The sequence below is a fragment of the Somniosus microcephalus genome, chromosome 13 (genome assembly GCF_052327205.1).
Source record: "Somniosus microcephalus isolate GS21.2 chromosome 13, FLI_Smic_1.0, whole genome shotgun sequence".
NCBI lineage: Eukaryota > Metazoa > Chordata > Chondrichthyes > Squaliformes > Somniosidae > Somniosus > Somniosus microcephalus.
In genome coordinates this window covers 130,822,855-130,850,087 of record NC_140999.1, presented here as the reverse complement: position 1 = coordinate 130,850,087, position 27,233 = coordinate 130,822,855, and the positions used below count along the sequence as shown (strand labels likewise).

General features: G+C 46.2%; 1 protein-coding gene across 1 annotated transcript in view; it reads right to left on the bottom strand.

Moving 5' to 3' along the window:
* LOC147108601 (uncharacterized) overlaps positions 1-27,233 on the bottom strand; it is a 159,957-nt gene that overhangs the window by 91,974 nt on the left and 40,750 nt on the right. Inside the window, exon 6 of the mRNA XM_086005284.1 lies at positions 14,519-14,695. Within this exon, the coding sequence (XP_085861410.1) occupies positions 14,519-14,695 (177 nt within the window). The remainder of the gene's footprint in view (positions 1-14,518; positions 14,696-27,233) is intronic.

Below are 27,233 nucleotides of genomic sequence, written 5' to 3'. Positions count from 1 at the left end.
GCAACCGCCCAAAGAATCCATCGGTGTTTGGAGAATTGCGGGAGAGACTGTTGTTCCAGCGAATCGTGCTGGTAGCAGGTAGCGCGCTGACCCTTCCGGACTGCGGCGGGCTCAAGCTCGATCGAGCGGCTCTACAAATCGGGCTGCGCAGCGTCGCCGGGAAAAGAAAACGAGAGAGGGTGGAGCGCACAGGGCGCGGTCGGTGCTCGAGAACAGGACAGCGGAGAGAAACTAAATGGGGGGGGAAGGAAAGCGAGACGCGCCGAAGCTGCGGATCGCCGCCATTACCCCGTAGAATGCTAGGAGCAGCGTGGCAGTAAAGGGAAGAAGCAAAAGCGCGGGAGGCGCCATTTTATCCCGTTGGGGAAGAAGCAAAAGCGCGGGAGGCGCCATTTTATTCCATTGGGGGGGGGAAGAAGCAAAAGCGCGGGAGGCGCCATTTTAAATCGCCCAAGATGCCGAAAAATGGCAGTATCACTGCTTTCGACAACGAGGTAGAAGACTGGACCACGTATGTGGAAAGAATTGAAGTGTACTGCAAGGCAAATGAGGTGGCTGATGGAAAGAGGGCGTCGGTATTATTAAATCTGATGGGTGCGAGTACGTACGGCCTATTGCGGAATTTATTTACCCCAGCTAAACCAATGGAGAAAAGTTTTGAGGAGATTGTTCATATCTTACAGGAACATCTAAGCCCTACACCACTGCTGATAGCAGAAAGATTCAAGTTCCATAAAAGAAACCAGCACAAAGATGAGAGCAATGCTGACTATCTTACGGAACTACGCAAGTTATCGAAGCACTGCCAGTTCGGAGCAGGACTGGCAGACACCTTACGGGATAAGTTTGTCTGCGGGCTCCAGAGTGAAGGAACCCAGAAACGACTACTTTCAAAAAAGGACCTGACGCTAAAACAGGCTTTCAGCGTGGCAGTATCCTACGAAGCAGCAGCACGGGGAGCTGCGGAAATACAACAGAAACCACAAGAATACAGCGCTAACGAAATGGCGTATGGAGCCGAAAAGTGCTATCGCTGCGGCAGAACAACCCATGAGCAGAAGGACTGCTGGTTTAAAGACAAAATATGCAGGCAATGCGGGAAGATGGGACATACAGCAAGAGTCTGCAGGTCGGGAAAGAAGACCAACACGACAAGAACTACTAAGGAACAGTACAGGAAAGTAAAGAAACTGACCGATAGTAGTTCAGAAGATCAGGAGAGTGATAAGGACTCCGGGAGCAGGCGACTAAGTTGTTTAAAGCTACACAATGTGATCGCAAAAGAAGATCACTGAACCATTTGGGTCACCCTCATGATAGCAGGGTCCCCAGTGAAGATGGAATTGGACACAGGATCAGCCCTAACTGTCATGAATCGACGAGACTATGAGCGGCTATTCTCACACATACCCTTAAAGGACACGTCCACTGTATTGAAGACATATACGGGGCAAAAGGTCTACCCCAGAGGAAAAATAATGGTGCCAGTTGAATATAACGGGAAGGAAACACAGAAACTATACATGTATATACTACGAGATGGAGGACCACCATTATTGGGACGTGAATGGATCCGAAGACTACAATTGGATTGGCATTCCATTCTGGAATTAACTGTGACTGACAAAAAAGATGATGACGTTGCACCTGGACGTCTATCACAAATTCTATCTGACGCGGAAGAGGTGTTCCAACAAGGACTTGGGACTCTAAAAGGAGTAAAGGCAACCATAAAGATTGAGGATAACGCAACCCCAAAATTTTTCAAGGCCAGACCAGTGCCATACGCGATACGCCCAGCTGTGGAAGCTGAACTGCAGAGTCTGGAGCGTTCGGGGGTGCTGTCTAAGGTGGACTGGAGCGAGTGGGCCACACCCATCGTTCCTGTAATGAAGAAAGTATTGAGCAGCACGCCTGGGGAGCCAAGGAAGGTTTGCATCTGTGGGGACTTCAAGGTGACTGTGAACCCAGTCCTGCACACAGTACAGTATCTGCTTCCGCGGATAGAAGATATTTTTGCCTCACTATCTGGAGGGAAACGTTTTACAAAGATTGACCTGGCTCAAGCGTATCTACAAATGGAGGTGGAAGAAGCATCTAGGAAATACCTCACAATAAACACTCACAAAGGCCTTTACCAGTACAATCGACTGGTATTTGGGGTAGCATCGGCCCCGGCTATGTGGCAGAGGGCAATGGAACAAGTCCTGCAAGGGATCCCAGGGACCCAGTGTTATTTGGACGACATCCTGGTTACGGGCGAAAATGACAATGAACACCTTGCCAACCTGGAACAGGTGCTCACGAGATTGCAGGAATATGGGCTACGAGCCAACCGTCCCAAATGAGTTCTTCAGGAGACAAATCTCGTATTGTGGCCACATGATTGATGAGGAAGGGTTGCATAAGTCGCCGGACAAGATTGAGGCTGTAGTCAAGGCTCCAGCACCAGAAAATGTGTCGCAACTGAGGTCGTTCCTCGGGTTGGTGAACTACTACCATAAGTTCTTGCCGAATTTATCTACAATTCTGCACCCACTGAACGCCCTCCTTCAAACTGGTGTAACATGGAAATAGAGTGATGAGTGTAAGCGTGCCTTTCAGGAATGTAAATGCCAAATCACTTCAAAAGAAGTATTGGCCCACTACAACCCAACACTACCGATTCGGTTGGCATGTGATGCATCACCTTACGGCATTGGAGCGGTGCTGTCACATAAATTCCGTGACGGTTCAGAGAGGCCAATAGCCTTTGCATCACGCTCGTTAACCTCAGCCGAGCGTAACTACGCCCAGATTGACAAGGAGGCCCTCAGCCTGGTGTGGGGGGTGAAGAAGTTCAATCACTATCTGCACGGGCAGAAATTCACCCTGCTGACTGATCATCAACCCCTGGTCTCAATTTTTAACCCAAAGAAGGGCGTTCCGGTGATGACGGCGCAACGGCTGCAAAGATGGTCACTTTTCTAGGGGCACATCAGTATGACATAGAGTACAAAGGTACAAAACAACATGGAAACGCTGATGGGCTGTCGCGCCTACCGTTGCCTACGGCGGAAGAAGCACCTGCAGTGGACCCGGTGGAGATATTCCATGCGACCATAGTCGAATGTTTGCCTGTTACAAACGCAAGTATTTAGAAGGAAACCCGAAATGACCCAACACTCTCTCGGGTCTATGATTTAACGGTGAAGGGATGGCCAGCATATGGCGACTCACTGTTGCCAGCATTCTCGCCCAGGAGGGAACAGCTGTCAAGTGTGCCGGGGAACCTTGATGTGTGGATCCCGAGTGGTAATTCCACCCAAGTTGAGAGATAGAGTACTCAATGAGCTTCACGAGGGTCATCTGGGAGGGGTAAAAATGAAGAGCCTAGTCAGGGCGTTTGTGTGGTGGCCGGGAATCGATAAAGAAAATCGAGGATATGACCAAGAGATGCACAGGATGCCAGAAGGTCCAAAACGCTCCACCACAGGCCCCGCTACATCCATGGGAGTGGCCCTCATCTCCATGGCAACGGGTACACATTGATTTCGCTGGTCCATTTATGGACTCAATGTTTCTAATCGCTGTGGACACCCATTCGAAATGACCAGAGGTCATTAAAATATCCTCCACCACCACGGAGAAAACTATTGCAGTCCTAAGGACCATCTTCGCCAGGAATGGGTTGCCAGAACAGATCTGTTCCGACAATGGCCCACAGTTTGTGTCGAGGATTTCCGGAGGTTCCTGAAGAATAATGGGGTGAAACATTACACATCTGCCCCATATCATCCAGCCACAAATGGATTGGCTGAGAGGTTTGTTCAGACCTTTAAAAAGGCCATAAAGGCAATGTATAATGACGACATACCACTGCAACACAAGGTGGATAACTTACTGTTTGCTTACCGGAATGCGACACATGCAGTAACCAACCAAACTCCAGCCGTACTGTTTTTCAACCGGAGACTAAGGTGTCGCTTGGATTTGCTCAAACCAAACATAAGATGAGATGTTGAGGATAAGCAGTTCCAGCACATAAATGAGAAGCCAACCAGGAGCTTCAAGATAGGGCAACCAGTCTTGGCCCGCGACTACCGAACAGAAAAATGGCAGCCAGGCACGATATACACACAGCAGGGACCACTAATGTACACAGTGGACGTTGGAGAGAGCATCGTGAGACGCCATGCTGACCAGATTCTAGAGTCACAGGAACAAGCCAAACCCGTACCAGAAGCATGTGCACCTGGTAATGAGCCTGAAGTACAGATTGCGTCTACCTCAGAAGCAGGGGTATTGGAAGCTGACGAACCAACCAATGACAATGAGCCAGAATTGACTCCACCGCCAGAACAGGATACTCGAGAAAGGCGTTATCCAGTCCGGATCAGGAAACCTCCTCAAAGACTGAACTTATAAATGACTATTTCAGTTGATGTATATATTACTGCGATAATTGTAATTGTAATTAGTTATTATTTAGTTGTTAAATGAATGTTATGTACTATTTATCTAAAAGGGGAGGAATTGTTGTGTATGTACCTTTAAGGGAATAACTGGTCTTAGACTGCAGTACCGGCAGTGACCACCCCTGTATAAAAGGCCCTAGCAGGCTTCTGTAGTTTCAGTTTCAAGCTGCCTCTTGCTCAGTAAAGTACCTGTTAAACTGTTCTCCCGAAGTCCGTGTATTATTGAGGCGCGGACTTTACAGGTAGAGAGAAACTATTGTGAAGCAATAAGCCATATAACCTATTCAGAAAAATACACCATTCTATGAAAAAATTCTGGCCTTATTAAAACATGACAAACGGTGTCTGGAAATCTAGAAACCGAACTATGAAAAAGCTTTGAAAGTATTCTGGCTATAGAGATAAGATAGTTGTTGACACTGAATCAATAACCTTATTAAAACAGAAGGTTAAAGGCTCCGGTAGGCTGACCTTTCCGAACAAGACAATGGTTCACCCTGGTTAAGGTGTTCTAATTTACACTTCGTAAAGAAGCACAAACATCTGCCTTTGTAAAAATAACATCATCAAGTAAAAAATGCACCTGCCGTTACACTGTTTTTTATGGTAAACTTAGAACACCTAGAGAAGAGACATAATTCTGTAATGTTATCAGCTGAGGTGACTAAGAATTGCAGGGGTCAGCAGAAAAATGACTAGAGATAATTAGCTTACATCAGCAGAAAACCTTAAAGGAAATACCACTGGAAAAGGGTATAAATATTGAACTCTCAAATGGGATAGTAGACTCGCTTTAAAGGGGCAAAGTGATTCTCAGCTTCAGGAGGCGGCTCTGTAAGTCTCTAACTCTTTGTACCTCGAGGATCAAATGTATTTGATTTTGGTGGCTATCCTGTAGAAAACTAAGAACTGTAAAACTGTAGCGAAGTTAAGATTTGAGAGTAAGGATCTCTGATAATAGAATTGTAAGCTCTCTCTTTTTGGAACTGTTAATGTTGCAATTGACTCACCAACTGTAAATTACATGTCGGTTCTTTAATAAATCTATATATTTTTAGAATTGTCTTACATAAGACTTCTGTATCAAACTCGCAAACTCAATTTCTGTACACTCTTTGGTGAGGAGTTGCAGAATTCTGGGGGAGTTTTCCAGACCCTCATAATATCCGGAACGTTACAGTCTAGCTAAACTTATTAAAAGTGCTATCTGGAGGATGGTAACATTTTCAGGTTGTTCCTTTCCTTTAGGGAGAGATGGTCCAGACCTTTAGACTCAATTAAGCGTCTTTAGGATTCGGCTACCTCAAACTTTAGTTGAAAGTGAACGTCTGAGGAATATGCCTGATCAGGGACTAGTAATGGTACTATTTTCGCTGGTTGGGGAGTCTAAGACTAGGGGACAAAGCCTAAAAGTTAAGAGCCAGGCCTTTCAGGAGTGAAGTTAAGAAATACTTCTACATGCAAAGGATGGTAGAAGTTTGAAACTCTTTCACAAATGGCAATTGATGCTAGATCAATTGTTAATTTTAAATCTGAGATTGATAAGATTTTTGTTAACCAAAGGTATTAAGGGATATGGGGCAAAGGTATATGGAGTTAGTCACAGATCAGCCATGATCTCTTTGAATGGCAGAACAAGTTCAAGGGGCTTAATGGCCTATTCCTGTTCCTATGTTGCTCGATACTGTAAATGAATATTGGTTTTCATTCACAGCAAAGATAGTCTGTCTCAAATCTTTCCATTTCCACTATGATGGGTATACTACTGACCTAGTTTCCCATTTAATGCACAAGAATTGACCGACAAATCACATGGTAATTTTTTTTGCAACAGGAAAAAACTATTAGGCTCAACAAGCCTCTCTCTTTTAGATAGATAAGCTTTATGTATCTGCCTACTCACTTTATCCTTTAATCCCTTTTCTCTCCAAAATGATACATAATAGGCATTTGAACTCATTTATATTGCCCTCTTCAATGGGTTTCCCTGGTAACTTGCTCCACAATCTTCCACCCTTTGGGTAAAAAAGATTTCATCCAACTTCTTTTCTTATTCCTAACTACCTTATTTAGAAAAAAAACTTGCCTCTCCTGTTATTAGAATCTAACTCCAGTGAACAATTTGCCTGGATTTATTTTCCCAATTCTGAAAATGACAGTTAGGTTATCGCAAAGTCTCTGGGGACAATTTTGCCAGCCCTAGGTGTTGTGTCCGTGTATAAGACACAGACTGCAGGAGAAACGGTACAACAGGTGTTTACTCAACGTGGCTCACAGTGGAACTGATCTGTACAGATTACTACTCAGTGTTTTATACAGGTGTGGTCACTGCCAGTACTGCAGTATACATGAGCTGTAAAAGATAGTTCCCCCCCCTTAAAAGGTTACAATTCCTCCCCTTTTAGATTAACAGTACTTATTTAACAATTAACACTCATTAAACAATTAAATATCAAACTAATTACAATTAACACTTTTAACATGCAACATTAGCTGAAAATAGTCTATTTATATATTCAGTCTTTGGGGAGGCTTCCTGATCCTTTCTGGATAGTGCCTTTCCCGAGTGTCTTGCTCTTGGTGCGGAGGCGATTCTGGCCCCCTGTCGTCGGTTGGTTCATCAGCTTCCGATGCTACTGTTTCTGGGGTAGATGCGACCTGTACGTCGGGTTCATCACCAGGTACGTATGGGCGAGGCATGGGGTTGACTTGTTCCTGTGACTCTAGGATCTGGTCAGCATGGCGTCTCACGATGCTCTCCCCAACATCCACTGTGTACATTAGTGGGCCCTGCCGTGTGCATATCGTTCCTGGCTGCCATTTTTCTGTCCGGTAGTCGTGGGCCAAGACTGGTTGCCCTACATTGAAGCTCCTTGTTGGCTTCTCATGGATGTGCTGGAATTGCTTACTCTCAACATCTCTTCGTACGTTTGGTCTGAGCAAATCCAGGCGAGATCTTAACCTTCGGTTAAAGAACATCATGGCTGGGGCCTGGTTGGTGACTGCATGTGTCGCATTCCGGTAGGCGAACAGGAAATTGTCCACCTTGTGCTGCAGCAGAATGTTGTCATTGTACATAGCCTTTATTGCCTTCTTAAAGGTTTGTACGAACCCCTCAGCCAATCCATTTGTGGCTGGATGATAAGGGGCGGATGTGTAATGCTTTGCCCCATTCTTTTTCAAGAACCTCCGGAACTCTTCGGACACAAACTGTGGTCCGTTGTCGGAGCAAATCTGTTCTGGCAAGCCATTCCTGGCAAAAATGGTCTGTAGGACTGCAATAGTTTTCTCCATGGTGGTGGAGGACATTTTGATGACCTCAGGCCATTTCGAGTGCGCATCCATGGCTATTAAAAACCATCGAGTCCATGAAGGGACCAGCAAAATCAATATGCACCCGTTGCCATGGAGATGAGGGCCACTCCCATGGGTGTAGAGGGGCCCGTGGTGGTGCATTTTGGAATTTCTGGCATCCTGAGCAGCTCTTGGTCAGGTCCTCGATTTGTTTATCGATTCCCGGCCACCACACATAAGCCCTGGCTAGGCTTTTCATTTTTACCCCTCCCAGATGACCCTCATGAAGCTCATTGAGCACTCTACCTCTCAACTTGGGTGGAATTACCACTCGGGATCCACACATCAAGGTCCCCCAGCACACTGACAGCTGTTCTCTCCTTGTCCAGAAAGCTGGCAACAGTGAGTCGCCATGTGCTGGCCATCCCTTCACTGTCAAATCATATACCCGAGACAGTGTCGGGTCATTTCGGGTTTCCTTTTCGATACAAGCGTTCGTTACCGGTAGGTATTCAACTATAGTTGAATGGAATATTTCGACAGGATTCACTGCTGGTGCTTCCTCCGCAGTAGGCAGTGGCAGGCGTGATAGCCCATCAGCATTTCCATGCTGTTTCGTGCCCTTATATTCAATCTCATAGTGGTGCGCCCCTAGAAAAAGTGACCGTCTTTGCACAGTCATCACCGGAACGCCCTTCTTCGGATTAAAAATGGAGACAAGAGGCTGGTGATCAGTCAGCAAGGTGAATTTCTGCCCGTGCAAATAGTGATTGAACTTTTTCACTCCCCACACTAGGCTGAGGACCTCCCTGTCAATCTGGGCGTAGTTACGCTCGGCTGAGGTTAGTGATCGTGACGCAAAAGCTATTGGCCTCTCTGAGCCGTCCGAGAATTTGAGAGACAGCACCGCTCCAATGCCGTAGGGTGACGCATCACATGCCAACCGAATTGGTAATGCTGGGTTGTAATGGGCCAATACCTCTTTCGATGTGATTAGTGTTTTGCTCTTCTGGAAAGCTCGTCTACATTCGTCACTCCACTTCCATGGCACCCCAGTTTGCAGTAGGGTGTTCAGTGGGTGTAGTATTGTAGACAAATTTGGCAAGAACTTATGGTAGTAGTTTAGCAGCCTGAGGAACGACCTCAGTTGTGACACATTTTCTGGTGCTGGAGCCTTGACTACTGCCTCAATCTTCTCTGGGGACTTATGTAACCCCTCTTTATCGATAATGTGGCCACAATACGAGATCTGTTTTCTAAAAAACTCGCATTTGCGACGGTTAGCTCGGAGCCTATATTCCTGCAATCTAGTGAGCACCTGCTCCAGGTTGGCAAGGAGTTCACTGTCATTTTCGCCCGTGACCAGGATGTCATCCAAATAACACTGGGTCCCTGGGATCCCTTGCAGGACCTGTTCCATTGCCCTCTGCCAAATAGCCGGAGTTGATGCTACCCCGAATACCAGCCGGTTGTATTGGTAGAGACCTTTATGGGTGTGGATTGTGAGGTATTTTTTTGATGCTTCTTCTACCTCCATTTGCAGATACGCCTGGGCCAGATCAATCTGAGTGAAGCGTTTCCCTCCAGATAGCGAGGCGAAAATATCTTCAATCCACAGAAGTGGATATTGTAGTGTGAAGGACCGGGTTCACTGTTACCTTAAAGTCCCCACAGATGCGAACCTTCCTTGGTTCCCCAGGCGTGCTGCTCAACGACTTTTTCATCACAGGGACGATGGGTGTAGCCCACTCGCTGCAGTCTACCTTGGACAGTACACCTGAACGTTCCAGACTCTCCAGCTCTGCTTCGACCACTGGGCGGGCTTAACAAGGTCAATCAAGGGGAAATAGTCGATGGAGGCGGGTCTAAAACCCGACAAGCAGCAGTCCCGCCTCCAACGCGGCCCCATTGGCAAAATCACAAATTGAGAAATTTGTGCGTATTTTTTTTATTTTTTTATTTATAAAGGAATTTTTTTTTGCACTTTAAACAACTTCAAAGACTCCAACCCAAATTAGAATGAATTAACTCTCTTTGAAGGTAAAAAAATTGCCCTCATCAGTGTAAAATGTTGCTTCCTGTCACAGATACCAATTTGTTTGATTAAGGTTTTATGATAGACTAGCATATCGGGGCAGATTTTATTGGCCCCTGCATGGCATAAATGTGGTGGTAGTGGCCTGAAAAGGTGTTGGGTCACTTACCGTCTCCGCTTATGCTGATGCTCTGACTGCGGTCACCTTGGGTAGGGTTCCGAGATGGGCAGGCATAGTGCCCACTTCCTTCTGCTGGGAGGCCAATTGTAATGGAAAAATTGGGGTCCGATGATGTACATAGGGCCTCAATTGCTGCGCACACTCCATTCATTTGTACCACCATAGAGCAGCCTAAGCAGCGGTCCTTAAAGTCCGTAATTGGAACAAGATGATGAGAGTTTGAATGTTTTGCAAGCTTTATCAATTGAAGTTGAAAATTTGTGGTAGGGTTTGAGTGGGGAAGGAGCTCCAGTTAATCTGTGCCCTTCAAGAATGGCACTACAATGTGACTGAAGTTTTTCAAATAGAGGAAGAGATGTGTTATGGATTAGATTTCTTGTAAACTAAAATATTAGTCTGTCATAGTTATAGTCATAGTCATATGGCACAGAAGGAGGCCATTCGGCCCATCGAGTCCGTGCCGGCACTCTGTAGAGCAATCCAGTCAGTCCCATTCCCCCGCTCTATCCCCATAGCACTGCAAGTTAATTTCCTTCAAGTGCTTATCCAGTCTCCTCTTGAAAAAATTGAGGGCTCGATTTTGTCAATGGGGAGCTTTTGGAGGCGGGACTCCCACTTTTTGGGTTGTAGTCCCGCCTCCATCGACTTGTGGCCAACCCACGCTATTTTTCCTTGATTGACCTTGTTAAGCCCGTCCAGCAGGCTTAGCAGGCCAATTAAGGGTCACCTGGTTACTGGTGATGTCAGCGATTGACATTTCATCTGTCAAGAGCTTTTGACAGATGAAAAATCAGTGTTTGACAGCTCTGTGAAGCTGTCAAACACTGACAATCTGTCTTCTAACTTGAGTCCTTCTACTCAGACTCAGTTAGAGAGCTCTCCAGACCAGAAAGCAGAGGCTGCAGCTTTGACAGTTCAGCGGCCATTCTGCTTTCTGTGCCGGTGAGCTGAGGGACTCCCGAGAACTGAAGGAAGGAAGCCTGCAGGAGAAAGTAAAGGTAAGTAAAACTTATTAAAACACTTTACACTTACCTCACATACTTACCTCTGCACACATGCACCCATCACTCACCTGCACAACGGACATCTCGACCCCTCCAAACCATGAAGACCGACTGTCCGCCTCGCTAACTTGGCGTGGTTCAGAGCCGTCGGACAGCCCACACTTCAGGGCTAAAAATAGGGATAGAAACATAGAAGATAGGAGCAGGAGTAGGCCATTCAGCCCCTCGAGCCTGCTCCACCATTCAATGCGATCATGGCTGATCATCCAAATTCAGTACCCTGTCCCTGCTTTCTCCCCATATCCCTTGATCCCTTTAGCCTTAAGAAATATATCCAGCTCCTTCTTGAGTATATTTAATGAATTGGCCTCTACTGCCTTCTGTGGTAGAGAATTCCACAGGTTCACCACTCTCTGGGTGAAGAAATTCCTCCTCATTTCTGTCCTAAATGGCTTACCCCTTATCCTTAGACTGTGACCCCTGGTTCTGGACTCCCCGACCATGGGGAACATCCTTCCTGCATCTAGTCTGTCCAGTCCTGTCAAAATTTTATAAGTTTCAATGAGATCCCCTCTCATTCTTCTAAACTCCAGTGAGTATAAGCCCAATCGACCCAATCTCTCCTCATACATCATTCCTGCCATCCCAGGTATCAGCCTGGTGAATCTTCGCTGCACTCCCTCCATGGCAAGAACATCCTTCCTCAGATAAGGTGACCAAAACTGCACACAATACTCAAGGTGTGGTCTCACCAAGGCCCTGTACAACTGCAGCAAGACATCCTTGTTCCTGTATTCAAACCCTCTCGCTACGAAGGCCAACATACCATTTGTCTTCTTAACCGCCTGCTGCACCTGCATGCTTACCTTCAGCGACTGGTGCACAAGGACACCCAGGTCTCTTTGCACTTCCCCTTCTCCCAATCCAGTGCCATTCAGATAATAATCTGCCTTCCTGTTTATAACACCAAAGTGGATAACCTTGAATTTATCCACATTATATCGCATCTGCCATGCTTCTGCCCAAATCATCCTGGAGTTTCTCAGCCTCCTCCTCACAGCACACACGCCCACCCAACTTTGTGTCATCTGCAAACCTGGAGATATTACATCTAGTTCCCTTGTCTCGATCATTAATATATATTGTGAATAGCTGGGGTCCAAGAACCAATCCCTGCGGTACCCCACTAGTCACTGCCTGCCACTCGGAAAAAGACGCGTTTATTCCAACTCTTTGCTTTCTGTCTGCCAACCAGTTCTCTATCCAAGTCAATACCTTGTCCCCAATCCCATGTGCCATAACTTTACATGCTAATCTCGTATGCGGGACCTTATTGAAAGCCTTTTGAAAGTCCAAATACACCACATCCACTGGTTCTCCCTTATCTATTTTACCAGTTGCATCCTCAAAAAATTCCATTAGATTAGTCAAGCACGATTTACCTTTAGTAAATCCATGTTGACTTTGTCCGATCCTGTCACTGTTTTCCAAGTGCTCTGCTATTACATCTTTTAAAATGGACTCTAGCATTTTCCCCACTATCGATGTCAGGCTTACCGGTCTGTAATTCCCCATTTTCTCTCTACAATCTTTTTTGAATAGTGGGGTAACATTAGCTACCCTCCAATCCATGGGTACTGTTCCAGATTCCATCGAATGTTGGAAGATGATCAGCAATGCATCTACTATTTCTAGGGCCACTTCCTTAAGTACCCTAGGATGTAGATTATCAGGCCCTGGGGATTTATCGGCCTTCAATCCCGTCAATTTCCCTACATTTCGCTACAAATACTGATTTCTTTCAGTTCCTCCCTTTCATCAGACCCTATGTTTCTCGACATCTCTGGGAGGTTATTTGTGTCCTCCTTTGTGAAGACAGAACCAAAATATGTATTTAATTGGGCTGCCATTTCTTTGTTCCCAATTATAAATTCCCCTGATTCTGACTGCAAGAAACCTACGCTTGACTTCACCAATCTTTTTCTCTTCACATATCTATAAAAGCTTTTACAGTCAGTTTTTATGTTCCCTGCAAGCTTACTCTCATATTCTATTTTCCCCTTCTTAATTAATCCCTTTGTTCTCCTTTGTTGAATCCTAAACTGCTCCCAATCCTCAGGTTTACTGCTTTTTCTGGCCAATTCAAATGTCCTCTCCTTGGATCTTATGCTATCCCTAATTTCCCTCATTAGCGACGGTTGAGTCACCTTTTTTGTTTTATTTTTATGCCAAACTGGGATGAACAAATTCTGTAGTTCATCCATGCGGTCTTTGAATGTTTGCCATTGCCTATCCACCGTCAACCCTTTGAGTGACATTCCCTAATCCATCCTAGCCAACTCGCGCCGCATACCATCATAGTTTCCTTTATTTAAATTCAGGACCCTCGTCTCTGAGTCAACTACTTCACTCTCCATCTTAATGGAGAATTCTATCATATTATGATCGCTCTGACCCAAGGGGCCTTGTACAACAAGATTGCTAATTAATCCTTTCTCACTATCTGTTAACAGGCAGTTAATTGGCACTAATTCCCCTTCCCGCCTCAGGGAGGCGGCTCCCAGCACAGGTCGGGTACCCACCTCCTGGGACATTGGCATGGAGGTGGGTTGGGAGCGGGGTGGGGTCCTGCCCCCCGATTCTGCAATTTTCCCACCACTCCCGCCTCCAAACCTGCCTCTTCGGGGCTTGGAAAATCGAGCCATGACTGTCTCCGCTTCCACCACTTCTATCGGCAGCAAATTCCAGGTCATCACCACTCGCTGCATAAAAAAGTTTTTCCTCACATCCCCCCTGTATCTCTTGCCCAAAACCTTAAATCTGTGTCCCCTAGTCCTTGTACCATCAACTAGTGGGAACAGCCTTTCCCCGTAGAGCCTATCCAAACCAGTCATAATCTTGTACACTTATCAAATCACCCCTCAACCTCCTTTGCTCTAATGGAAGCAAATCCAGATTCTCCAACTTGTCCTTGTAGCTAAGATCCCCCATCCCTGGAACCATTCTGGTAAATCTCCTCTGCACCCTCTCAAGGGCCTTCACATCCTTTCTAAAGTGTGGTGACCACCTTGTTGAAATGATGGGTACTATAACACCCACAGTGGCTGTTGAACGTTTCTGTATGGGAGCCCCCTGAAAATAGACAGATTTTGGAGAACACCAATCCTAATATCCAGAACAGATTACCATCTCCTGAGTGGATACAGTGCTGTTGGTGCAGAAACCTTTTCTTTTTACTCAGTATACACTGAACTAACAGGTCAGGGAATTAACAAATACAGAGAAAAAAAATGATGACAGTCAGGACCTAAATCTGATGACTGGTGGAGCCCCTGGGTTCCCTCACTGGCCCCATCAGGTCCAAGGTCTCCCTTTGAAAATCTATTCTGTAGAACGTATTTAAAAATTCTCTAATGCCTCCTTTAGTAGGATCGAACCTAGCTCCAAGTGGAATGTTGCTCCAGAGAGCTTGCAGCAGAAAATGTTTGCAGCTGACTTTGTCAATAAGATTTATTCATATGGTACACACAAAATGAAAGTCACTTACAAGTAACAGTTTTTCTTTGTGATCACAGTGAAGGAGCCGCTCCCCGCCTCCTTGTGTACACTTGCGTTACCATCCGACAAGTAAATCACGTTCGGAGTCAAACCCAACTGCTCACTCACTTCACCAAGACTGAGGCGCTGAAAACAAAGCTCTCCTTTGCACAACTGCACACAGTATCTGAAACAAGGAAACAATAAGATGAGGAAGAGTGTGTTCTCCTTTAAAAAAAGCACAAAAGATTCTATTTGGCATATTGGAGTCACCATCTTAACCACCAGTTTATGCACAGTTTACAATTGATAATTCAGTCATTTTTTGCAGTACAAATTTGAATTATCACACAATTTTAATTAAGCAGTGTAAATAACATTGGAAAATAGGAATTCAGTGCTGAATTTGAATTAGATAATTGTAATGAAACAATTTTGAATTAATAGACTTTGTAAGTAAATGCTTTAGTGAACACTTGTGGTGGATATAAAGTACTCCAACACAATACTACCACAGTTGGCCCTTTTTTAGTTTATGAGGTGGCATTTCAATAGAACATGGGCTAAGGAAGGTGCATGGGATGTATATAAATTTATGGGACACATTAAATTTGTTTCAACATATCTCAGCAGCAGTGAGGAAATCAATTGGAGGGACTTAGACCACCATTTTGTCTCATCCTGCTGACACCATTTTGTTTTCCTATGCTGATCCCTAGGATAGGATGAGGTATGTACGGCAATATCTACCAGGTTGGCATCTGCGTTCAAATCCCAGGGGCACTAGGTCATGGACGCTTGGCTTGCAGGGGGAGGAGCGAAGCAGATCAGCCGGTGTCTACAAAATTTTAAATTGCTAGCTACACCCCTGCAAGACTGTTCTGATGGAGCCAGAATATGGACAAAGGTTGCTGAAAACACAAGTTTGGAAAAAATTCTATTAGTGCTCTAACAGGCATACCAGAACATCCCGAGCCCAACACAGTTCTGCTCACCAACCTTTTGGCACTAAGGAGTGTCGTGCTCAAGGTTTACTCTCAGAAAATACAGGATAAAGTAACATGTTTCCATGATGTTACATGTTTCTGAATAGCACATGGGGAATCTTACAGCACAGAAGGAGGCCAATCGGTCCATCGTGCCTATGCCGACTCTTTGAAAGAGCTATCCAATTAGTCCCACTCCCCTGCTCTTTCTCCTGCAATTTTTTCCTTTTCAAGAATATATATTATGCTGTAGGAACTGGGGTTCCTAGCCGAAGAATTGAGATCGACTCAGAAAATCAAAAACAATAAAATTTAATGAACAAACGAAGCTGTACAGGAAACTATAGGATACAATGCAAATAGGTCTGGTCTGTTTGAAAGCCTCTCTGGAAACTGCTAGAAGGTTCCGAGCTCAACTGCTAGCAGGTTCCGAGCTCTGACGTCATGATGTCATCACGTTCTTCCCGCCGTCGAGAGATCACGTGACGGACGGCATGACGTCATCACGCGGAGTACAGGAAAGAAGCCCTAGTACAGTTAACAGATACATTAAAAAGGTGCAGCCCCCAGCTGTACTACATTGCTGTAAAAGGAATTATATACAAATGTCCGTAATCCTCTGGTGGTTCCACCACATGCGCCCCCCCCAGAATTGCTTTTAACAGAGAAGGTAAGGCGAGAAGGAGTTCTGACGAGTCTGTCCGACCGACTGATACCCCGGCAGCTGGAACGGAGCGCTAGAAGACGAACTGGACGTTGGCTGTGGTTGGGATGACGCCGCAGGCAGAGAAGAGGCCGGCTGTGGTCGACCTGGTGAGGCGAGCACTGGCGACTCGGCGGATGACTGTGGCTGTACCGGACTGGCAGTCGACGGTGGACGACCACGACGAGGCGGCTGAGGGGTGACGACTGGTTCGCTCAGATCCAGATGCGCTGGTTTCAACCGGTCGATGGAGATGTGGTCAGGCTTACCGCCGACGTCGACTATGAAGGACTTGTCACCTGACGAGATGACGTGGAACAGACCTGTGTAAGGCGGTTTGAGCGGGTTTTTGCAAGCATCCTGCCGAATGAACACGTATTCTACGCTCTTAAGATCCACCAGGACATGGGAGCGCTGCAGGTCATGATGCGACGTAGGCACTGGGATGAAATTCCTAGCCGCTTCCTGGTGGCTGACGAGCTGCTGAGCTGGGGACCAGGGTTCCATGTGAGGAGGAAGAAAATCGCCAGGCACTCCGAGTGGTTGGCCGTAAACCAGCTCTGAAGAAGAATGCAGGTCATCCTTAGGCGCCGTGCGAAGACCTAGCAGCACCCAAGGGAGCCTGTCCACCCAACTAGGCCCACGGAGACTAGCACGCAGTGCGGCTTTAAGGGACCTGTGGAATCTTTCACACAGACCGTTCGCCTGTGGATGGTAGGCGGTGGTACGATGAAACTTGGTGCCCAAACCTTGAGCTACGGCGTTCCAAAGCTCAGGTAAATTGAGGCCCCCGGTCGGAGGAGATGTCAGCCGGTACCCCAAACCGAGCTACCCACGACAAGATGAAGGCTCTGGAGACGTCTGCCGCTGTGGTGGCAACCAAAGGAATTGCCTCTGGCCACCTGGTGGTGCAGTCTACCACGGTGAGGAGGCGAGTGTACCCGCGAGAGGAAGGGAGAGGACCAACCAGGTCCACGTGCACATGGTCGAATCGACGCTCCGAAACCGGAAAAGTGGCAACTGGGGCCTTAACATGGCGTTGTATCTTGGACTTCTGGCAACTCACGTAGGTATTGGTCCAGTCACGGACGTCGAGATGCATGCCCTTCCAGACGAATTTCTTTGCCATGAGTCATTGTGACGCTCTCATGCCAGGGTGTGACAACCCGTGGATAGTGTCGAGAATTCTCCTGCGCCATTCGACTGGAACGATTGGACGTGGGACGCCCATCGAGATGTCACACAGGAGTGTGGTCCCTGCGGCCTGGAAACTGACATCAGCCACTTGTAAGCTGGAAGGTGCGGTCCGGTATGCCTGCACTTCAGGGTTTGCCTTCTGTTCTTTTGCCAAACTAACATAGTCGACTCCCAGTTGTACTGCGTGGAGCTGGGCGCGGGAGAGACAATCCGCCACCAGGTTGTCTTTGCCCGAGACATGTTGTATGTCGGTTGTAATTTCAGATATGTACGTAAGATGACATTGTTGCCGTGCCGACCATGGTTCCGCTGTCTTGGCCATCGCAAAAGTAAGTGGCTTGTGGTCTACAAAAGCCGTGAATGGGCATCCTTCCAGTAGGAAGCGAAAATGGCGGATGGCCAGAAACAATGCCAACAACTCTCTATCAAAAGTACTATACTTGCGTTCTTTCTTCCGCAATTGGCGGCTGAAGAAAGCCAGTGGCTGCCATGTGCCGTCGACCCACTGCTCCTGTACTGCCCTGATGGCATAATCAGATGCGTCAGTGGTAAGGGCAATGGTTGCGCCCGGAAGGGGATGTGCCAACATGGTCGCAGCAGCCAAAGCGTTCTTAGTGTCGAGGAAAGCCTGGTCCATCTGGGGTGTCCAATCGATCAGGTCTTTGCCCGATTTACCTCGGAGGGCCTCGTACAAAGGTTGCATCAACAATGCTGCCTTGGGGACGAACCGATGATAAAAATTGACCATTCCCAGAAATTCCAGGAGGGCCCTGATGGTCTGAGGAAGAGGGAACGAGGTGACTGCTCCCACCTTTGTGGCCAGCGGGACAGCGCCTTCTGAGGTGATTCTGTGTCCCAGGAAATCAATGCTGTGCAACCCAAACTGGCACTTGGCCGGGTTGATAATAAGGCCATGTTGGCGGAGACGAGAAAAAAGGGTACGCAAGTGCGTAATGTGTTCTTTCGTGCTGTTACTGGCAATAAGGATGTCATCTAGGTAGACGAAGATGAATGGCAGATCGCGCAACACGCAATCCATGAGACGTTGGAAGGCTTGTGCTGCATTCTTCAGCCCAAACGGCATACGAAGGAACTCAAAGAGCCCGAAAGCTTTGATGACGGCAGTTTTGGGGACGTCCTGAGGATGCACGGCCACTTGATGATAGCCTTGGATGAGGTCTACTTTGGAAAAGATGGAATTCCCTGCCAGATGGGCCGAAAAATCCTGAATGTGAGGAATTGGGTACCGATCCGGTGTGGTAGCCTCATTCAGGCGTCTGTAGTCGCCACATGGTCGCCATCCGCCGCCCGGCTTAGGAACAATGTGTAATGGCGAGGACCAAGGACTATTCGAACATCGAATAATACCCAGGTGTTCCATTATATGAAACTCCGCCTTGGCGGTCGCGTGTTTACCAAGTTCCAGCCTTCAAGCTCTCGCATAAACGGGGGATCCTGTCGTGGTAATGTGATGCGCCACGCCGTGCCTCGCGACTGAAGAAGAAAATGTGGGCCTGGTGAGCTCAGGGAACTCACTGAGAAGATGAGAGAACTCATTTGGAGACGGGACTGCACAGGCAACTGACCAATACATCGCGGTGCTTCGGTGGCAGGGGACCAAGTGAAAAATGGAGGCACTGATTATAAGAACATAAGAAATAGGAGCAGGAGTAGGCCATACGGCCCCTCGGGTCTGCTCCGCCATTCAATAGGATTATGGCTGATCCGAATCTAGACTCACGTCCACTTCCCTGCCCTCTCCCCGTAACCCCTAATTCCCTTATCTGCTAGGAAACTGTCTATCTCCGTTTTAAATTTACTAAATGTTGCAGCTTCCACAGCTCTCTGGGGTAGCAAATTCCATAGATTTACTACCCTCTGAGTGAAGTTTCTCATCGCAGTTTTGAAAGGGCAGCCCTTTATTCTAAGATTATGCCCCCTAGTTCTAGTCTCACCCATCAGTGGAAACATCCTCACCACATCCACCCGATCAAGCCCCCTCACAATCTTATATGTTTCGATAAGATCGCCTCTCATTCCTCTGAGCTCCAATGAGTAGAGGCCCAACCTACTCAACCTTTCCTCATACGTCAACCCCCTCATCTCCGGAATCAACCGAGTGAACCATCTCTGAACTGCCTCAAGAGCAAGTATATCTTTTCTTAAATATGGAAACCAAAACTGCACGCAGTATTCCAGGTGTGGCCTCACCAATACCCTGTATAACTGCAGCAAGACTTCCCTGTTTTTATACTCAATCCCCCTTGCAATAAAAGCCAAGATTCCATTCGCCTTCCTGATCACCTGCAGCACCTGCATACTAACTTTGTGTGTTTCATGCACCAGGACCCCCAGATCCCTTTGTACTGTAGCACTTTGCAGTTTCTCTCCAGTTAGATAATAACTTGCTCTTTGATTTTTTTCTGCCAAAGTGCATAACCTCACACTTTCCAATATTATATTCCATCTGCCAAATCTCTGCCCACTCACTTAGCCTGTCTATGTCCTTTTGCAGGTTTTTTTATGTCCTCCTCACTCACTGCTTTCCCTCCCATCTTTGTATCATCGGCAAACTTGGATATGTTGCACTCGGTCCCTTCCTCCAAATCGTTATAGATTGTAAAGAGTTGGGGTCCCAGCACTGACCCCTGCGGAACACCACTAGTTACTGATTGCCAGCCCGAGAACGAACCATTTATCCCAACTCTCTGGCTATCTAACAGAAAACAATCTTCCACCCTTGCCAGTATATTACACCCAATCCCATGATTTTTTATCTTGATCAGTAATCTTTTGTGTGGAACCTTGTCAAATGCCTTTTGGAAGTCCAAATACACTACATCCACTGGTTCCCCTTTATCCACCCTGTATGTTACGTCCTCAAAGAATTCGAGCAAATTTGTCAAACATGACTTCCCCTTCATAAAACTATGCTGACTCTGTCCTATTAAATTATGTTTATCCAAATGCTCTGTTACTGTTTCCTTAATAATGGACTCCAACATTTTGCCAACCACAGATGTTAGGCTAACTGGTCTATAGTTTCCAGCTTATTGTCTACTTCCCTTCTTAAATAGGGGTGTTACATTAGCAGTTTTCCAATCTGCTGGGACCTTTCCTGAGTCCAGGGAGTTTTGGAAAATAATCACCAATGCATCCACAATCCCTACCGCCACTTCTCTCAAGACCCTAAGATGTAGGCCATCAGGTCCGGGGGATTCATCCGCCTTAAGTCCCATTATTTTACCGAGTACCATCTCCTTAGTGATTTTAATCATGTTTAGCTCCTTCCACCCCCCCCCCCCCATTGCCCCCTGTTTGTCCAGTGTTGGGATATTTTTAGTGTCCTCTACTGTAAAGACTGGTACAAAATATTTGTTCAGCGTCTTTGCCATCTCCATGTTCCCCACCACTAGTTTCCCAGTCCCATCCTCTAAGGGACCATCATTCACTTTAGCCACCCTTTTTCTTTTTATATAGCTGTACAAACTCTTGTTATCTGTTTTTATATTTTTTGCCAGTTTACTTTCATAATCTATCTTCCCTTTCTGAGTTAATCTTTTAGTTATTGTTTGCTGGCTTTTAAATGCTTCCCAATCTTCTATCCTCCCACTCGATTTGGCTACTTTATATGCCCTTGTTTTCAGTCGGATACTATCCTTTATTACTTTACTTAGCCACGGATGGCTGGCTTTTCTTTTACTCCCCTTTTTCCTCAGTGGAATATATTTATCTTGAAAGATGTGAAATATCTCCTTGAATGTAGACCACTGCTCTTGTACCGTCTTACACTTTAATCTGTTTTCCCAGTCCACTTTAGTCAATTCTACTCTCATATCTTCATAGTCTCCTTTATTTAAGCTCAGTACGCTGGTTTGAGATCCAACTCTCTCACCCTCAAACTGAATTTGGAATTCAACCATATTATGGTCACTCATTCCAAGGGGATCCTTTACTAGGACATTTTTTATTAATCCTGTCTCATTACACAGGACCAGGTCTAAGATTGCCTGCCCCCTGGTTGGTTCAGTTACATACTGCTCAAGGAACCTGTCCCTAATACATTCTATGAACTCATCCTCAAGGCTGCCATGCCCAATTTGATTAGTCCAGTCAATATGAAAGTTAAAATCCCCCATGATTATAGCTGTTCCCTTATTACAAGCCCCAACTATTTCCTGATTTATACTCCAACCAACAGAGTTGCAACTGTTAGGAGGCCTATAGACTACGCCCACTAGTGACTTTTTCCCCTTATTATTCCTTATCTCCACCCAAACTGTTCCTCGCTATCCTGATCCTTTGATCCAATATCATTTCTGACTATTGCGGTGATTCCATCCTTGATTAACATAGCAACCCCACCTCCCTTTCCTTCTTGTCTGTCCTTCCTAATTGTCAAATACCCTTGTATGTTTAGTTCCCAGTCATGATCATCTTGCAGCCATGTTTCCGTAATGGCCACCAGATCATACCCATGTGTAGTTACTTGTACCGTCAACTCGTCTATTTTGTTACGAATGCTGCGTGCATTCAGATAAAGAACTTTCAAATATGTTTTCTGACAATTTATTCCTGCTTTTACCCCTTTTACTACTTTACCTTTATCATTATACATTCTGTCCCTTCCTGACGTGCTCTGGTTTTTAATTCCCCACTGCTACCTTGCTCTATTGCCTTCTCCGCTGTCATTTTTATTTTTCGCTCTCTTAAAACCTCCCCCCCACTAATTAGTTTAAAGCCCTCTCTACCGCCCTAGTTATTCGATTCACCAGGGTTCTAGTCCCAGCACTGGCCAAGTGAAGTCCGTCCCAACGGAACAGCTCTCTCCTGTCCCAGTACTGATGCCAGTGTCCCAAGAAGCAAAACCCATTTCTCCCACACCAGTCTTTGAGCCACACATTTAACTCTCTAATTTTATTTACCCTAGCCAAATTTGCACGTGGCTCAGGTAGTAATCCAGAGATTATTACCCTTGTGGTTCTGCTTTTTAATTTGGCCCCTAGCTGCTCAAACTCCCTCAGCATAACCTCTTTCCTTGTCCTATCTATGTCGTTGGTACCAACCTATGTCGTTGGTACCAACATGGACCACGACAACTGGATCCTCCCCCTCCCACTCCAAGTTTCTCTCCAGCCCAGAGGAGATGTCCTTAACCCTGACACCGGGCAGGCAACACAGCCTTCGGGACTCTCGCTCTTGGCTGCAAAGAACCCTATCTATCCCCCTAATGATACTATCCCCAACCACTACACCATTTCTTTTAACTCCCCCCACTTGAATGGCCCCCCGCTCCACGGTGCTGTGGCCAGGTTGTTCATCCTCCCCGCAGTCCCCGTTCCCATCCTCACAGGGAGTAAGAGCCTCAAACCTGTTGGACAAGAGCAAGGACTGTGGCTCCTCCAGCACTACCTCCCGGCAGTGTCGGACGTCGATGAGAAACCCGTTTGCACAGAAGAAATCTGCCCCCAGGATGGCCTGTGAGACTTTCGCCGTGATGAACTCCCAAACAAAACGTTGGCCGCCAAAACTCAACTGGACTCTACGTTTTCCGAACGTGCGAATGACCGCACCATTGGCTGCCTCGAGGTGGGGACCTTGACCGCCGAATTGAAGATCTAGCTTCGACGCTGGTAGGATACTGCACTGGGAGCCAGTATCACAGATAAAACGTCGCTCTGACAGGGAGTCTGTAATGTATAGGAGTTTCCCTGCGGACCCGACGGCCATCGCAACTCCGGCGCGTCCCTTAGGCCTTATTGATCTTCTCAGAAACCGCTTGTTTGAGGTAGGTTTTTTTTTGGTGAGAAACTGCAGGGCGGACGGCAATTTCTGGCCCTTGTGCCGAAACGAGCATGGTATGCACACCAGCCTGCAGGAGTCGTCGTCGGAGTCGCTCTTGTGGGGGATGGGCGCCTCGTGGCTGCACCAGATTGTTGAGAGACGGTGAATATTTTATCCGCTTCCGCGGCGAGTTCAGCACAATCCGTGATCGCGGAATTGGCCAAGGCCGTCTGTACTGGCTCTGGTAGTTGACAGAGAAACAGCTTGCGGAACAGAAAACATTGCGATTCCGAGCCCAAAAGTGTGAGCATTTGGCTCATGAGCTCTGAGGGTTTTGAGTCTCCAAGGCTGGGCATGGAGAGAAGTCTGCGAGCGCGCTCCGACTTGGACAGACCGAAAATCTGCAGTAAACGTGCTTTTAAAGCTTCGTACTTGCCATCGTTCGGTGGACTCTCGAGGAGGCTGATGACCCGCGAGGCCGTGGCGCCGTCGAGGGCGGAGACCACGTAATAATAACGGGTCAAATCCGCTGCTACTCCCCGGATTGCAAATTGGGCTTCCGCCTGGAAAAACCATGCGGCCAGTTGTTGCTCCCAAAATGGCGGCAGTTCGCGGGTGACGGCGTTCGTGTCCATGATGTAACTTCAACGAAAATTGTTCGAAGAAATCAAGGTCACCAATGTAGGGACTGGGGTTCCTAGCCAAAGAATTGAGATCGACTCAGAAAATCAAAAACAATAAAATTTAATGAACAAACGAAGCTGTACAGGAAACTGTAGGATACAATGCAAATAGGTCTGGTCTGCTTGAAAGCCTCTCTGGAAACTGCTAGAAGGTTCCAAGCTCAACTGCTAGCAGGTTCCGAGCTCAACTGCTAGCAGGTTCTGAGCTCAACTGCTAGAAGGTTCCGAGCTCTGACGTCATGACGTCATCACGTTCTTCCCGCCGATGAGAGATCACGTGACGGACGGCATGACGTCATCACGCGGAGTACAGGAAAGAAGCCCTAGTACAGTTAACAGATACATTAAAAGGTGCAGCCCCCAGCTGTACTACATTGCTGTAAAAGGAATTATCTACAAATGTCCGTAATCCTCTGGTGGTTCCGCCACAATGCCATACATCAACCTGGAAAATACCAGTAAAGACTCAAAAATCAAACTATCCATGCGTATCTATTTAGTATTTCCATAGTACATTATCGACACATTTGCTGAACTGGATTACTTTCCCCCCCTCACTAATTACTAGACTGTAGTTTGATAGAAAATTGGATACTGCAAGTTTGAACAGCTTTCCAGAGGGAGAACTTTCAGTCTGAATCTGTATTTACTCTTTAGGATGTTCATTAAGACAATAAACTCTCACATAGGTTCAAAGGCTGGCAAAAAAGGTCTTTCTGGCTGGTAAGAACTGTAAACCTCTTTCTCTGGGGCATTTTTTCCAGAACTAGACCAACTCGTCTGCAGAGATATATCCTCCTAGGTAGGAGCAGGAATAGACCATTCAACCCTCTAGCCTATTCCACTGTTCTATTAGATCATGGCTGATCTGTTCCTCAACTCCATTTACCCGCTTTAGCTCCATATCCCTTGATACCCTTACCTAACAAATATCTATCAATCTCAGTCTTGAAAGCTCCAATTGTCCCAGCATTTACAGCCTTTTGGAGGAGAGAATTCCACATTTGTACTACTTACCCATTGTGTGAGAACATTTTTCTGGATTTTGCTCCTGATTGAGCAGTCATAATCTTAAAATTAGAGCCAATCTTGATGTCCCCATCAGAGGAAATAGTTACTCTGTATTTACCCTATTGAATTCTTTTATCATTTTAAACACCTCGATCAAATCCCACCCACCAGTCCTCTATACTCAAGGCAATACAAGCCAAGTTTATGCAAGTGCTCAGTAGCAAGCATTTCGATCTCTGTTAGGACTCGGTCCAACAAAAGGACTTCAGCCACAAGGTTCTGATTTACATTTACCATTCTGATTTTCCACAAGTTTAAGTCAGGGACTGAAGTTTATGACAGGAGTTGCATCATCTCACAGGTCCGCAGAAGCTTTATTTTTATTCACCACAGATATCAGGTTTTTCACTGTTACCTCCAAGGGTGAATTATGCAAAATGTGTGTTTTCACTACAAACAGACAACATGGACAGTTGGGCCAGGGTGAGGGGAGAAACAAAATTTTATAAGCCATAAAATATCAAAGCAATGTGATATTATTCATCTGATGATGCTTTCTTGAGAAATCCTGGAGCTCTTGTGACCAGCTCAACTGAACCCCAGCAACCAAGGCTAACTTACTTAAACCCTTAAAAACACATTGCTGCCAACATATGCAACTAAGGCACCAATGTACCCTCCAAGGGCTGTGAAACAATATACACTATGGGCTGAATTTTCCAGGGTGGTAGTGGGCAAGTTCGGTGGCAGGACGGGTGGGAATGTAGTTTTTTTTGACAGCGGGTCAGGAACCCGCCGTCAACTCGCTCCCACGTGCCTTTCCCACAGGCGCATCTGTCAGCATGGAGCAGACCTGACCTGCAGCGGCGGGGGACCTAATTGAAATTAGGAGGTACTTTACAGGCACTTAAGAGCCTTTTCCCCCCTATTTTTTAAATTTCCTGCATGGCCACGGGATTTACATAGTTCGGGAACCACGTCTGTCAACCTGAGGCGTGAGTTCCGTGGCCATTGATCCAGCTGATGACTTGACAGCATGGAAAACAAACCAAATAAAAACATGTTGATTACATCAGCTAACAGATTGATGGAGATTCTGTACGACTTGAAAAGCCACTGGTAAATGTTAATTTTTCACCACCATTCTCGGCTGTTGCCTTCCAACTGAACAGTAATTGCAGTGAATTGATCTGCACTATAAAAAAATGACATATACCATTTCAATACATTGTGTTGTTTCTGGTCAGACTTTTCTCACAGTATACTGTGATTGTCCAGTTACACATTAAATCAAGTCATCAGCCATAACAATTTCATTCTTATCACTCATTCCACTGGTTCAATTTGCTTTCAGTCCCTAAATATATGACTAATTAAATTTTTCAGTCTGAGACTTTAGGGTGAATTTCTGCAGAGGTTCTCTCACTTGTCCATTATTAACTTCAACAAAAGAGCTGTAGAAATCCCAGAAACACATTGTAAGCACCGCTTACACTGTTTGTCAGGGATTCCGCAGTTCTTCCGCTGAACTTGCATAAGGTTGTAACTCCACCCCTTTACAATGACATTTAAAATCTGCTTAATTTTATGTATTATCTATACACACACATCCTTTATTTGTACCAGTTACTGATACAAAAGTCTACTGATTTGTGACTAAAGCACCAATAACTTCACAATTAATGTACTTTTTTAATTATGTTCCTGATCGTATTTGTATTATTGATCATATTACTTAATGATAATTTTATTCAAATATTTGTCACTCATATTACATTATATGATTGTACAGTAAAGATTCAACATCCACTATGTTAGATTGAACTTAAAATGCAATGTGGCCAGTGTCCCTTTAAGGATCCCGACTTAAAACACGTCATGAATGACGTCACCACACCTGCTCCAGCTCATTGGGCCGGGTAACGCGCTGGGTGGGCTTAATAGGCTCCATTAAGGTAAGTTCATTTTCAACAGCGGGATGGAGCCAGCAGTGGGGTTGCGACCTGACACGGAGACCACCCGCACTGGACCCACCAAGGTAAGGAAAATTCCGGCCTATATATCTGTATGTAAACTCTTGAAACAGTAATTTTAAAAAACGTCTAAAGTAGTTTTGCTTTAATCTTCCGCTCACCAAGAGGTACATAACTATGTTTTAGAAGCTTTGTAATATGGAGGGGGGGGGGGGGAATTTGGTTGCTTTGCCCCTCCCGTTAGCGCTCTAAGAGGGTGCTAACGGGGCACAAAGCAACTAGCACCCGGGTGCAGCACCGTCATCGCCGTGCGCAGCACCCCGCTCGCGATTTTCGGTAGCGCCCCCCGACTTACCACCGGACGCAATGTCCGACGGGATCAGGGGGG